At 34.4% G+C, this 16,583-nt stretch overlaps 2 protein-coding genes across 2 annotated transcripts in view; one reads left to right on the top strand and one right to left on the bottom strand.

Moving 5' to 3' along the window:
* Positions 1 to 16,583, top strand: part of LOC118188232 (junctophilin-1-like) — a 162,151-nt gene that overhangs the window by 62,434 nt on the left and 83,134 nt on the right. The window contains exon 3 of the mRNA XM_085824957.1: positions 635 to 892. Within this exon, the coding sequence (XP_085681083.1) occupies positions 635 to 892 (258 nt within the window). The remainder of the gene's footprint in view (positions 1 to 634; positions 893 to 16,583) is intronic.
* Positions 1 to 16,583, bottom strand: part of LOC118193671 (uncharacterized) — a 119,580-nt gene that overhangs the window by 96,175 nt on the left and 6,822 nt on the right. The window lies entirely within an intron of this gene.

Below are 16,583 nucleotides of genomic sequence, written 5' to 3'. Positions count from 1 at the left end.
CGCTAGCAGTCATTATTCTATCGACGTTGTAAAACGAACTTCCTGAATGTAGCTATTACCCAATTATGAAGATATTTATAGATTATTATCATAGTTCAATGATGTGTGGTTGAATAAAAATATCCGCAATGCTACTTGTTATATGCATCATAGATTAATTTTGAAACTACAATCAAATTAAAATGAAGAACTAAAAAGTATATTGCCAAATTAAAGTTAGTAGTTTTTTTTCATATTTTATATCAGACATACGTTCATTATATCATTCATATATGCCTCCCACTGGACACGCATAAAAGTGCGTTTTTAAATTCCATATTATTATTGTGCACAGTTTAAAACCAAACATTCAGAAGTTTATTTGTAAGTATTTAAACAGTTTTGAAGTTTTTTAAATTAAGGGTCTTCATTTTGTGAAGTATTTAAATATGAACAGCCTAAGAAAGAGAAACGCTGACTTAATTTATCTTGATTAGTTGTGTTATAGCCCGAGTTGGCGTTTGAGCTTAATTGACAGAATACAATGTGCAGTATCTATACTCAAGTCGAAATTAATGTTCCGAGTTAACAGGTTGGCTATAATGTGCAGTTTAAAAATGGCAGTCGGCGTTTAAGATTCTTGTTCCTTTTTCAGACTCTGATGTCCAAGACCAAGAAAGGTGACAGGACAAGCTTCGAAGAGATGAGTGAAGGTTCGGATTCCGACGCTACGGAGGGAAGCTTCGTGGCCCAGGACGAGATGATCGACGCGAACGTGATCGAGACGTATATGGGGGAGTGGAAAAACGACAAACGCAGCGGCTTCGGTATTGCCGAAAGATCCGACGGGGCTAAATATGAAGGCGAATGGTACAACAACAAGAAGTTTGGATACGGACTCACCACCTACAAGGTATGTCGGATCTTTCTGCATGCTATCGTTAAAAAATGTCAGCATTGTATATTTCCTTAAATCGGAGTAACAGCTTTCAGACCCACAGCAACGTTCATGACTTTTGGAGCGTTTTATTCATAACTGCATTTAGCTCTACTAAAGGAAAGTTATTTTACGCAGAAAATAACTTCTGAATTTTTAATACATGGGAACAGCTTGAGAGTTCTTCAAATCTAGCCATGAAAGCTGGCGGAGATATTGCCAAAGTTGTGCCAAACGCTGCTGAGGATTTCGAAAGGAACGTACTCCTCTTAATTTAATAGACAACTAGTATTTAACTCGCTCTTCGCAGAAAAGCTTTCGTCGATTTCTATTGTTTTGTTAAGCTCCCCGGTTTCCTGGTTTTATCAGAAGTTCTGTTTAAAACGCTATGCGTGAAAACTTTTCGCAAGTATTTGTTCCAATTTATTAACGTTTCGTCGGAAATTTTCAGCTGACTATATAGTGTCCATTAATACACACTTGTTTATGATTGGATGCTATAGCTTTAAAAATAATCCGTTACTTAATATTCTGTAGAAGGCATGTCCCAAATTTTAACAAATTTTTTCCAATGTGCAAGGGGAAAAAATGCAGTTAATATAAATCCTTGCTCATAAAAACAAAAGGTGGATCCCCGAGAATCATTGGGATTAAATCAAACGAAAGGGTATTGTGAATATGCTCTTAGGTCAGGCTTGTCCATAATTAGCTTTAAATTGCGTTGCTTGGCGATAGTTTCATAGTCAATGGGATAATATGTAAGTACTATAAAATCTCTGTCTCTGTAGCGCATCATAATTTTGTAACGATTTCCTAACTAGAATCTATTCGTACCTCTTATTCGCTGCGAATAAGATGTACGAATAGATTAAAGTTAGGAAATCGATGAATAATACTTTTTCGGTGATCGTAAAAAATCATAATTAAAAATTTGTCAGGATGAAGAATTTTCGTTTCTGACAAATTAAAGATATATATAGAAACTTTTTAAGAATTTCATCAATTTTGAACTGCATGGCAGTTTTTGAGTGTCTACCATTTTCTCTTGCGCAAATTAATAGTCTACTTGGTGTATTTTCTCAATTTGTGAGTTCTAAAATTTTTTCTTAAATAGATTAACCGTACCTCTTGTACATTGTATCCTGTGAATGTTTCACTCATAGCGTTTGATAGTGAGAATTCTTCTTGGAAAGACGAACTGTCTTTTGGTACATTTTGAAATTTGTAACTACGTGGAAATTTCATTTTTTAGAGACACTATCTTTATGATGCATTGATGCAATCCATTTGTGCTTGGTACTGTTATCTTGGATAGGTTACTTATGATTTTAAGACTCTTTTAACTTATGAGGGCTTAAAATTTCATTTTGAACAATATAATCTTTTTGGTACATTTCTGAAATGTGGTTTGTTTCAAATTTTCATCTTGGACAGATTAGCAGCCTTTTTTTAAGCCCAAAAGGATATTAATCTCGAAACAGAATTTTGATTTGATTTAATTTGAGTGCCGTTTTCTGTCAATTAATTTGTTCACTTTTCTAGTTTGTTGCCATTCGGCAAAATATACAATGTTATTGATCTTTCTAATTGAATCTGTGCTATGTATTAACAAACTCAGCTATTAAAAAGCAATAGATGCTGTTCTGAAGAATATTATTTTTTACTTCCTTGTGCGAAGCAAAAAGGAAGTATTGTAATCGCGAAAGTTTCAGGCAGCATATTTCAACGAAAGTATCCATTTTGACCGCTATCGAATGCAATTTAACGATGTTTTTGTGTGACATATGTACGTAAGGACAGAATAAAAGACTCTTTTCCTCCAAAAAAATTATAAAACTGTTTTAAAATGAATTCTCAAGAGAATTTTTCGTGGCGTCTGTACGAACGTATGTACGTACGAACGTATCTCGCATAACTCAAAAACGAGTAACCTCAGAACGTTGAAATTTTATATATAGGACTGCTATAACATGTAGATGTGCATCTCGTATTTTGGTTACAATCGGCAGCACCAAACGTATATAAAACGTATATAATATATATATATATATATCCACTCTGTTAGTCGGATCAGTGAATATATATATATATATATATCCACTCTTACTCGGATCAGTGATCTCAGTATCTTTACTCTTATATGTTTGTAAATTGTACATTTTTTGCTTTAAAAATGATTGAATTATGTTGTTCTTATCTTCCGGTTGAGGTTTTTATGCCTTTAGTAAATCTGTATGCAATATTTTTAGAATTATGAACAATTTTAAAGTTGCTTAAGTGCCGCTAAGCCTAATAATTTTCTTGATGGCGGCCATTGCTTGTTTATATTTGAAACAGCAGAGTAGTGGATTTGTTGCCAATCTAGAGAAATATAGCTTCGCAACAACAAAGATAACGCCTTCATTTATTATTGCCAATTAAATCATTCTTAATCCTTTCTGGAATTTTTTCGAGGAAATAAGTGTTGAATTATTTGAATGAGAAATACTCAATCGTCTGTGAAAAACTGTTTCTTTTTTGTTTTGTTTGCTTAATTACTTTTATACATCGTTCTAGCTTTATTACAGTATTTGAATAGAACATGTGGCAACGCTTAGATAACTCTTAATATAAATTTTGTGCATTCTGAGTTATATTATGAACGAAGTATAACGCTGTTACGTGAACCTAGCGCCAGAGTGTCGCTATGGTAAACAAATAGAGAGTGAATTTTAAAGAATGCATTTATTCTATCGTGGTTTATGCGTTATCGACGAAGTAGATTTAATTCAATCCAATAAGTTTAATTGAAATGTAAGAAAAATGCGTATAATTTAATATTCCGCACAAGGAAGTCATGTGGTGTACAGATTTTTTTACTTTTTTGACCGAAATACGAATACATTGAATTAATGATATAGCAAATTAAAAACATTGAATATTTTTACAGAATGGTGTTTTGTATCTTTTCACTTTTTAAACAGACAGAAGATATAAAAAAATAAAGTTCCCATGTTCATCTACATGTATTCATCTGGTATCCTATAAAGTGTTTTGCTATTACACTTCAGCCATCTCAATTCAAAATCTCGACTGAAAAGCCATATATTAAACTTCATTTCAGCCATTCTGGGTAACCGCTAAAATCTGAATCCTTTCAGATTTTTATTTTTCTTTAAAATGTGTTCTTATATTTAGTTTTTTAAAATTAATTTTCAGTTTATCAAAATTATTTTCTCTCTCTTTTTTTAACTTTGAGTGTTCTCAAATTTCATTTTGACAAAATAATTGGTTTTCATTATAAGCTTTTATTTCGTTTACTTATGGTGTTTGCCACTATGATAAAAAATTTGTTATCAATTCTTAACCACTTCTTAATATGTAATCGAGTTCAAATCTTGTACAAGCATAGTTTTTCGATGACAGTGCTATGTGATAAAGCGATTTTGTTTTTCTTTTTGAAATTTTGATTAACGTTTTTAAAAATTTTTTTTTAAGTTCAAACGATTTTTGACACATTTCTTTGTATAACGAGTAGACTAAAGATCTCAGAAATTTATTGCCTGCACTATCGGACAAAGCGTAAAAAATCTTTTAAATGAATGTCAAATTTTTCACATCATTTTTGATTTTTGAACAAGAATGATATAAAAAAGTATTATTTGGGCGAATTTATGTATTTTTTTTTTCAAAGAATATGCCACTATATAAAACGAACGTCACTTCTTCCTTCAGCATTGGTGGGAAACAGTTTTCAAGGTTATGATGTTATTGCGCTATAACCTTGAAATGAATACCAAAATTAAATCTATCACGTCATTTTTAACCTTTTCCATTTAAGATTATATATATTTTTTCCAGCATTTAATTTTAGGAGACATCAGTTTTTGACATCCAAAAATATGCGTAACATTGTATTTTTTCAAAGGAATCTAAAATTCTGACATACAAAAATATATCCATAATAAAAATTTGAAATTTGAATTTTTTAAAATCATTATTGCATAGTTGCATTAAAACATTAAAAACCACCTAACGGGTCTAAGAAATTTTTGTCTTTAGTAAATGGTCGCTTTAGAGAAAATGGCAGCCGGTAATAGTAATTAATGTTCAGTACCAACATTTATTTATATTCCCAGAAGAGATTGAAGTTTGCAAGAGATGACTACTGGCCTCATCAATTATTTTAAAAGTCATACAGATTTGTCAACCCTGCAGTAAATTTATTGAGCTAATTATAATTTTTAAAAATCATAGAGTACGATAATCGTCCATAGATTACAATAGTAGTCAAGATGCCATAGAATTACTTAGTTTATAGATAATAGTCCACAGTGATATATGTAGTCAATAGCATACATAGTCTATAGATACAATAGAATGGATCATAGTTCGATAGTCGCATAAGTTATGGATGGTCCATAACCATAGTCACAAAACAATAATGTGTAGTTACAGTCACAGTAATTCATTGTCACGGTTAAATACTGTTCATAATACATAGTCCAATAGTTACGTAATACTAAGTCATAGATACCATAACCCATAGCTACAATAAAATACACATTCAGTAGTATAGATTGGCCACAAATGACCTTAGAATACATAGTTTTTAAACAAAATGGTCTTAATATATATTGTTGCGAGCGTACGGGTTCGTTAGGAAATGAATGCACAAGTCCGATGAAAAATGAACAAAAAAATTTATTATTATCACAACAAATATGATTAAATGTTCTCAAATAATCGTGCAGTATCACAATATATCACAGTAGTTATCTTCTAACTACTCAAACGTTCAAAAGAACTTAATTCAAAACAGCTAAAGAAAGCTAATCCGCGAATTCGCTACAATCAACAAGAGCAGTTTTCTAAACAACAACAAACTAAGCAACTACTACGAACTGAGATGTTTTCCTCCTTTTATAAGATTTTAAAATCACGCGCTAGAATTTTCCAGTACTTTCTCGAAATCAAAAAGAGATATTTATTTATTTAATGCACGCGCTCTCGTATTTTCAATTTTCCGACTTAGCTTTCTTTTAATATTCGTCACGCGCTGCACTGCGCGAGAAATAAAACCATTTAATTTACAATTCAACTAACATTAGCTTTTTAAATACCAAATTCGTAACACTGCCCCCTTGCCAAGGACTGCACGTTCCGGGCAGTACAATCCCTGGACAGGAAGCTAAACTTACAACTGTGGCATAAATGCATTAATAAGCATTACATTACAATAATAAACAACATGAACAATAAATGCAATAAATAAAACAAATCAAATGCTATCAAATACAAATCAAATACTAAATGCAAATCAAATACTAAATACAACTCAAATCAAATACACATTTAAAAACAAAAAGGACCATGGTCTTATACTATTTACAATTATTTACATTAAGTACTATGGCCATAGTAATGAGTTAACCTGTTGTAATAGTTCGAAGACTCACGGATCCGAACCACGACGTCATTTAGCCTGTTTAGGACTGTGTGCAGACCATCCCAAGGTGATTGTAAATCAGGCCTGACTCCTTTTCGTCGAATCGTGTTCCACAACCACACCTTGTCTCCTTTGTTGGATCTATGTCCAGTAACTCTCGTGTTGTATCTGGACTTCACTTTCTTCGTCGCCAAGTTCATTCGCTTTCGTGCGGAACGGTGCATCACTTCAAAACGGGCCAGGGCATCTTGGATGTTTTCCTCAGGAGATGAAGGCGCATCCGAATGGCGATCAAACAGGCGGTCACAAGGCAGACGAGAATCTCGACCGGAGAGCATCTGTGATGGTGAATACCCGGTAGTCTTGTGTTTCTCTTCGACCTTGGTAGGATTTCGGCAGCTTTCTGAATAGGGTCTTTCACATGAGACGTCGGCGTTTCCAGGCGATGATTTCTTTTGAAGATGGATTGTCATGTCTTCAGATGCTGAGAACAGCTTATTGTTTTTGAAGTCTAAGGAAAAATTGTATTTCCTTAAAAAGTCCAATCCGAGTATGCATGGATCTGTAATATGCCGTATGATGGTAGGCGGCACTTCCAAACGTGATTTTCACGTTTAACTTCCCAGCTATGTCGATCTTGTCACCACACGCAGTCTGAAGGGTAACAGAAGATGGCTTCCAAATAAGTTTATCTTTAAACCGTTGAACTAGATCTCTCCGAATGATGGTAACATTAGCTCCTGTGTCAATAATCATATTGCAAAGAACTCCGTCGATATTTCCATTGATGGACAGTCCGTTACTGTTGCCACTCACTCTAAAAATCTTGAGTGCTTTAAAACAAGGTTTTTCATTACCTGGCAACCTTCGTTCCTTGGTATGGTCATTAATTTGTTTCCTGCGTCGTTGCTGAGAAATGGTCTCAATTTTCGTACCCTGGGGTGTTCTGCAATTCTTTCGTACGTGGCCTTCAGTTGCACAGTTCCAGCACTTTGGTTTCTCGTCAATCCTTTTCTGTTTCATGGCATTTAATTGTCTGTTTAACCGGCCTCTCTTAGTTTTCGTGCTCTGGGGTGTTCTGCAGTTCCTTCGTATGTGTCCTTCAACACCGCAGTTCCAGCACTTGAGGGTTGGTTTCTTCTCACCAATATTCCGTCTCAAGGCATTCACTTGTCTTGTCAAATCATCCGTTTTATTATCCGTGCCCTGGGGTGTTCTGCATTGCCGTCGTATAATGTCCTTCAATACCACATTTCCAACACCTTAGAGCCACTTTGTTTTCACTCCTCCTCCGTACCAAAGCATTGACTTCTCTAGCTAAATCATCTAAACGAGCCATCAGTTGATCCACTGGCTCGTGGACTCGCACAGCTCTAACTGGGTAGCGATCTCTACTAGTTGCTTGCTGGGCCACCTCGAACTTCACGGCGTACAACAGAGCGCTTTTTATGTCCTTTACATCTGCCATTCGAAGAGCTTTCTGTATTTCAGTATTCCGGATGCCGTCGATAAAGTATTGCAAGGACAGGATTTCCCTTGTTTCTGTCGGGCATTCCGAAAAGGCGAGATGGGACAACCTTTCAACATCCGTGACGAGCTCCTGAAGTGTTTCGGTAGGCTTCTGTTGACGAGATTTTAATTGAAGCCTGCTGTAGTCTTTCAAACACTTCTCGCCAAAGCGCAGCTCCAATGCGCTGGATAGAGCTTTGAAGTCAAGTCTTTGATTTTCGGGAAGCGTCTGCAGGATATCCGTTGTCTGCTCTCAGAGAAGCGGCGAGATGACAGGCCTTAGCTTGGGAATCCCATCCATTCGCATCCGCAACGATATAAAACTGGGTCTTATACACTTGCCAGGATATCTTCCCATCATATGTGGATAGCTTCAGAGATGGACGAGCAGGCATCGGTAAGAATTTAAAATCATCACTCTTGCTCCCTGCCGTCGCTACGAATTTCTTTGGCAAGTTTCCATTTCTTTGGCAACTGCTGAAACTCTGTCATCAATTTGTTGTTCGATATGTTCTTGGACTACAGATACTTTTTCTTCAATTTGTTGTTCGATTCGATGTTGGACGGCCGAAACTCTTCTTTCGATTTGCTGCTCCACAGCAGAAACTTTCTCTTCTATTTTTTCCTTCACAGAAGAAACTCTTTCTTGAATTTCTCTAACTTTATTTTCAACTGCGTCTATTCTGCCTTCCATAAAATCAAATTTGTTTTCTATTATGCAGGTAATCTTTTCCTTAACAGCTTTTATGTCTTCTTTAAAAGTTACTTGACCAGCTTCCAACTTTTCGTGAACGGTTTCCATTTCCTTTTTAACGGATTCTTCCATCTTTTTCTGACCAGCTTCCATCTTTTTCTGACCAGCTTCCATCTTTTTCTGACCAGATTTCATCTCATCTTTCATTTCTTGCTGGCCCGTTTTCATTTCTTCTTTAAATGCAGCAAACGCTGATATCAGCTGTCTTAACTGCTCTTCCATCGCTCTTGTGATTGGCATTAAAATCCCACTTCTGACACCAAAAATTGTTGCGAGCGTACGGGTTCGTTACGAAATGAATGCACAAGTCCGATGAAAAATGAACAAAAAAATTTATTATTATCAGAACAAATATGATTAAATGTCCTCAAATAACCGTGCAGTATCACAATATATCACAGTAGTTATCTTCTAACTACTCAAATGTTCAAAAGAACTTAAAACAGCGAAAGAAAGCTAATCCGCGAATTCACTACAATCAACAAGAGCAGTTTTCTAAACAACAACAAACTAAGCAACTACTACAAACTTATTTATTTATTTATTTCTGATTCACCTCAGGTATACAACTACTTTGAGTTTTGACCTGTACAATCTGTGCAGCCAATAAAGGCCATTCACGGTTTTTAGTACGTTAAGGTGCTACTGCACCTCGCCCGGGGGCGTGACATTAGAACAAGGTGCAATCATTTCGTGGCGAAGTCAAGCTGAATATACGAAAATTGGGAAATTAGTACTTGGAAAACAAAATCATCCAGCATTCAAGTCCTTGCATGATGCATTCGGTCAGGATAGTAGCGTAAGGTTACTGAGATAGGGTGCGCAGTCCAGCAGGTAATCAGGAGTAGAACCACAGCAGTGGGCGTGGTGAGATCACAGAATACACAGTCCTTAACACATAGTAATTAATTCAGAGTCTCTAGCCTACTTCCTGGCAAATAGCTAATTTTGACAGTAACACAGTACTTGGTTAAATAAGGTTAGATAGAGCACAAAACACAACTTCATATGTACACTATTTACATATTTACATCACCACCGCGCATTATGGTGAATTGACCGAGGTCTCTTCACCACGCTGTCCACCGTAGGGTCATAATTACCGAGTTCTCTTAGCGTGTGCACTGGAGAATTATTCATTTTTTCGAAGAAGTTGTGCGCCTCCATGGGGATTTGTTCAGGAATGGGCTTTATTTTCAAGTCTGCATGAATGATGCTATTTCGTACAAACCAGGGAGCATTAGTGATGGCTCTCAAAATTTTGTTTTGAAGGACTTCTAGTTTTCTCCTATCCGTCTTATTGGCAATTGCCGACGCTGGGGCGGCGTAGAGCATAACTGGCCTAATCATAGTGAGATATATCATGCGTTTAGCTTTTAAGCTCAATTTCGATTTCCTACCTATAACAGTATAAAGCGACATGAAAACTCCGTTTGCTTTATTTACTTGGTTGGTTACGTGCTCTTTGAAGGTGAGCCTATCATCTAGGGTAACTCCCAAGTACTTTGCGGACGAGCAAACTGGAATCACATCATTCTCTATCTTGATATCCGTGTTCGTAGTGACATTTCTTCTGTAGCGACGGAATTGGACAATTTTACATTTCGCGGTATTAATTTTAATTCTCCAAAGTTGACACCAAGCAGCTACTATGTTGATGTGAAACTGTAGGTTAGTAAGAGCAAGTTGGGGGCTTTTAGATTCCGATAAAATCACCGTGTCGTCTGCATATTTCAGGGTTTTAGCATTCAGTGGGTTGGGTAAATCATTAACGAAAATGTTGAATAATTTTGGGCCAATAACAGACCTTTGCGGGACGCCGCTGGCAATGATTTTCCTTCCGGAAAGGGAGTCTCCAACTCTCACCTGGAAGGTTCTTCTTTTTGGGTATGAGATGATTAACTTCACAAGGCTGACAGGAAAAAGAAAGTTATTTAGCTTGTAAATCAGTCCTTCGTGCCAGACCTTGTCGAAGGCCTTCTCAAGGTCTATGAAGCATGCTGCCACACCAGTCTTGTGGAAAAAAATCTCTCGTGATAATCTAAACGATATTTAGTACTTGATGGGTTGTACTGTGATGTTTCCGGAAACCAAATTGAGCCGGGTCTATCAGATCCAATCTTTCTAGGTGGTCTGTAATTCTGTTGTTTAAAGCTTTCTCAAATATTTTTCCGATAGCCGGAAGAAGGCTTAATAGGACGATAACTGTCTGCAAGTGAGGGGTTTTTCCCCGGCTTCAGTATAGTGATAATAATCGAGTGTTTCCACTGCGAAGGGTAATAACTCGTCCTGATGCAAGCATTAAAGATGTTTGTAAGTAGCACTGTACACCTTGGAGGGAGTGCCTTCAGAGCACGATTGCTGATCCCGTCAAACCCGTGAGCTTTCTTGGTATTGATATGTTTAATGATAATATGGACTTCTTTCGGGGAGTACTACGAACTCAGATGTTTTCCTCCTTTTATAAGATTTTAAAATCACGCGCTAGAATTTTCTAGTACTTTCTCGAAATCAAAAAGAGATATTTATTTATTTAATGCACGCGCTCTTGTATTTTCAATTTTCCGGCTTAGCTTTCTTTTAATATTCGTCACGCGCTGCACTGCGCGAGAAATAAAACCATTTAATTTATAATTGAATTAACATTAGCTTTTTAAATACCAAATTCGTAACAATATAGTGATAGTCTTAATATATATAGTATACATAATATAGTCCATAAATATACATAATAGTCATTAGATAGTTTTATATATAATACATGGTCACTAGATAGTCATCTTTTTAGACCATAGAGAGTTAATCTTAAAATACATAGTCATTAATTCAATAGAAAATATGGACAATAGTTACCGAAGCCATATACATACGATAATTTATTGATATCATATTATTGACAGATAGCTCATAGATTCGATAATTCATAGATACCATAATTAATAGATATTCTCAGAAGTACTCTAGCTATCCACTGAGATGCCAACCCATCTAGTCTTCGAGGCTAAGCGGATTTGAAGCCATCACAATGGTATTTATTGAGTCTTATTAAAATAAAGGTTACTTGTGACTTACACTTTTAGTGCTTCGAGCGATGCATAATTTGCACATACTTTTGACATAATCGTGCATAGTATATAACGATAATTACAGTGTACAATAATAGTCACCGTATACAATTATAATCCATAAATAATCTTCCATAAATAGTCCATAGACTAATCAACCTTCCCATAAATACTCAATAGTCCATACAGTTAGTCATATTCAATAATCCATACAGTCAACAGTCATCAATAGTATTAATAAATATCAATAGTCAAGAATAATCAAGGTAATTATTTCATAAATAATGCATAGAATCAATTAAAGTTAATTTTTAAATTAGTCCATAGATGGCAATAATAGTCAGTTGCCTGTAAATAGTCCATCCAATAGTCAATATTCCATTAAAAAGACCTTAGAATAGTCATTATTCCATAAAGGGCCACAGAATAGTCAGTATTCTGTATAACAGTCAATAGCATAGACTAACGAATAATCAATATTCCAATAGTCAGTAACCTTATAATTAATGAATAGTTCATGAATAGTCAATAGTCTTTATCCGTAGTCGACATTTATGTATTTTTTTTTCAAAGAATATGCCCCAATATGAAACAAACGTCTCTTCTTTCTTCAGCATCGGTGGGAAACAGTTTTCAAGGTTATGACGTTATTGCGTCATAACCTTGAAAACTGTTATGACTTGAAATGAATACTATAATGAAATCTATTTCGTCATTTTTAACCTTTTCCATTTAAGATTAATCTTACATCTAAAAATAATAGTACTGTGAGACGTAAAAGCACTTAAAACCCTGTCGAGCAGAAGTCCTTTCGCGTGGCTTGACAACAGGGTAAAGGGGTGGGGAATCCTCGAAATCGTCACCCGGGATGGTCTGGATCCAAATTAGCTCAAAGCTATACAGCTAATGCGGTGGGACTGCCTATAGAATCAATGGTGAAATGCTAGTCTCTCTCCCACTTCTTCCTGTCCTCCATTTATTATTAACTGGAAAGAACGCACTGTTGAAGATATTACGCATCGTAGATTGGCAACAACATCTATATGGAGAGGAGTTCATTTCAAACTGAAAACAATAGCATATCTTCATGATATACCAAAAACGTAAGATTTTTCGGACGCCTTCCCTGATCAGAGGCTCGAGACGATTCGCCTCTCCCCCCCCTCTTTTCACGGTGTGTCCCTAGTCGACTGTACCAACATCTATTTAGAAGATGTTGGACCAAGGAACTAAGGAGTTTTGATTCCGGAGTACCTTTGTATATAAATCACAATTATCTCCACATCTTCGTTAATAAAAATGAATTAAATAATAGAGAAAGCAATAGCTAAAGGGAAAGGAAAGAGCATCATTAAGGTTAAGAGGTAGAAGGTATTGGTCATGCCCAATACTGCTTCGGTCTATCGGAATTCCACTGTAACTTTGGATTTTTACGATAAAATTCGATAAATTGAATTTGAAACGACAAAAAGGGCTCAAAAACTCGAGTTTCCGAATATCGAATCTTATGCGAGATTAATAGGATTTTAGAAATCGAAGTGAAGTAATACTACAAAAGATCTGTGTCAGCGCATTATACACTCCCGAAGTTTCTCTTCCTATCCATTTCTGCAGTAAAATATTCATATTTTTCTATAAAAGTATCATTCGTCTTCTTGGGGATATTTTCAGGCTGCATTCCTGGCAATGTTTCTTATTTACATTGGCGAAACTAGAAGTTGACCTGTCTGTTGAGAAAATTCTTAGTGTTAAGAGAAGGATTCCAGAATATTTTTGCATATAAGAAAAAAAAAGTTTTGAACCTCCTTAAAAAAGTAAATAAATAAATAAAAAATGAAATGTTTCAGATTTTAAATTACGTCCAAAGGGGCGTTTTTTTAACGTTTTGTGTGTTACTTTATTTATTAAATATCATGTTCTTTGCACTTAAAACCATAAAATTCAGTTCAATACCAATGTCGCAAAACAATTTTAAAATGAGCCTATCTTTAGAATTTCCGATACACAGTTCCGCGCGCTGGAGATAGAAAGGTTCCTCCCCTTCCGTAGAGTGTTGTCATTGCTCGCTTTGAAATCCTTGAGTTTGTTACTAAAAATTCGTTAAAGTTTTGCAAAATATGAAATCGATCATAAAACAAATTTCAAATTTCAAATTTGGTCTTCCACATGCCCATATTCGTAGGAGGATTACATCATTCAAAATTTGGTGGCTCTATGTACCGTTATTTTATGACAATGCGAGAAATAGACATACATTTATCCAGATTTTTCATTATTTAATTTCTTCAAATATAATGCAGGACTCTAACATTTAGTGGCAAGAGTTTGAAAAGTGAAACGGACATTTATAGTGCTTCAATGCAATATCGCAAAACGAAAACAATAGTCCTTCAGAAACAAAGCCCCTTTGGACTAAAAAATAATAAAAAAGTCTCAAAAAGTTCTGATTTTAACGATTACCCAAAACGACTGTTATGAAAGGAGTTAATATCTGTTTAATATGCATCGATAAAGGTATACATCGATAGGTAGATGAGCGAAACAGTTTATAAGACAATGGATGAATATGTATTTAGACTAACATGAGAACATTATATATTTTCTGCATATTTAAACAGTGAAAATATATCTAATGCAATTCTGTAAAAGTATTTAATGTTTTAATTTGATATATCTCAAATTAAATGCATGTGTCTGTAAATCAATAACATTAAAAAGTAAAAAAATAATATTTTTAAGAAATGCATCGATTTTGCTTTTAAATAGCTTAGTTTGTTAATTAATAAGAGAATAATAATGAAAGAATAATATTTTAACTTTGTTCTGAATGGCAGCAGACTATATTGAAAAATGAAATAATGCATTAAAGTGTAAAATTAATTTGAAAAGTAAAAAAATATGTACCGTCATTCTATAGAAATATTAAATGTTTTTCATTAGACTTATCAGGAATTAAATGCATTTTTATTTGACTGAGTCAGATTCATAAGTAAAAAGTAATATTCTTAATAACTGCATCTATTACTTTTAAACAGCTGTTTGTTTAGCAGTAGCAGATAGATTAAATATGAAAGAATTGTATCTTACATTTTGACTAGTGGCAATTAAAGTGAAGCAATGTAAAATCGCATTTCGTGATTCGTAGCCGATTTGGCTTAAAAATCTGATGAGGCCAGCAGATGACCTCCCATTTTAAGACATGTAATTAGCCGAATATCAAAGAACTTTAAGTAAACTATCATTTCCAATTGATCGTTTATAAATAAAATATAATTCCTTTATAAATTTTATGGCTAAGTTTTACTTACAAACACTATTAATTTTTTAATATTCTATTCTCCCACACAATAGACAATGATAACTATGCATGCTCATGTACATATCCCTTCTCATGCTTTGATTTGAATATCTCAAATATTCAAATCAAAGCATGAGAAGGATAAGCGAATAATCGCATGAGTTCGGGAGACAGAGAACAAAACGTGAGAATGATTAAATGACCCTTTATTATTCCAAATAAAGTTTAACAGATGACTAGATGACTCCTTTCTTTGAGTTACAGGTGACAGGTGAGAGCAGTCCGGACACCCGGATGGCTTACATAGACTAGTCGGGTATCGTCCGGATCCCGCAACTATCTGAAGCTACACTCTGAAAACAATACAAGGGCAAAGTACATGGCCATACAAGGGCAAAATATAGATTTTTCTGCATGCGAAATTAAACATTTTCCTTGTTCCATCGCATGTTAACACATTGCTACACATACTCGCTACAATATACATTTCATAATATGCATTGCGTTGCATTGCGTTATCATTGCACTGTACTTAAGCACGTTTACAACTCAATGCTACACTTAATACACTATATATTCTTTGCAACATATTACGCTAGACATTATTCTTGACAATTCAACATGGATTCTGAACAATGTAATTGTTTAAATGAGATATAACTGGATTATATAGTACATAACTTCGTTATATAAGACAGACTTAAATAAATAACTTGATACAACAGATAAATAAATTAAGAGCTCTTAAATAAAGAGCAAAATTGCACATTACAAACAAATTACACATTTTTGCACACAGAAATCCTCTTTGTTTACTTTGTGCTGTACTTATAATATACAAAATACAGATTTAAGAACACAGTACAGCCCATATTACTTTTGATTAAACAACATGTTAAATGTTAACTGTGGCATAAATTTTGCTGTATTCTTAAAACATACTAAAAATAATTTTGTTATTAAACATTCTACTGGTTACATTGCACCTTAACATACTGCTATATATAAAATACTCAATACACTAAAATTTTTATAATACATATTACATTGAACACTGCACTATATTTAGGACACCTTACAAAACTCATTTCTAAACTTAATGCACTGTGTGTAGTGGCTACATACTACATTGAACATTACTCTTGATTAAATAATATAGGCAGTGGTAGTAACTCTTTGTTATATACAACATAATTCTTAATACAAAAAAGCTTATAAAAACACTGTTAGAAATACACATTGAGAGAAAAAAATTACAGATTAAATTAATTGCAGTTAAAAAATTACATGCGCTAGATACATTAAATACCGTATTTACCATGCACTATACATTTCGTAATATGCATGTTAACACACTGCTATATATAAATCACTCAATACACTAAAATTTACAAAATACAACAATATTTACATATATATAACTACTATAATAATTACAACTATAATATTTACATTCTGTGCTCTTGAATACATTAAGTTGTAGTACTACAGTTATAATTACTATGCTTCCTGCGGCTCAAAGCATAGCTCTGCATGCTACGAGCACTTACACATTTTACCAAGGTACTATACACAGTGTGCTATACAATACATTATTCACAATACACTGCACA

This window comes from Stegodyphus dumicola, chromosome 10, assembly GCF_044657685.1.
Source record: "Stegodyphus dumicola isolate Sdum_Otavi_A_Nest chromosome 10, ASM4465768v1".
Classification (NCBI taxonomy): domain Eukaryota; kingdom Metazoa; phylum Arthropoda; class Arachnida; order Araneae; family Eresidae; genus Stegodyphus; species Stegodyphus dumicola.
The sequence above is the reverse complement of the archived record's forward strand: the minus strand, read 5'-3'. Positions and strand labels throughout refer to the sequence as shown.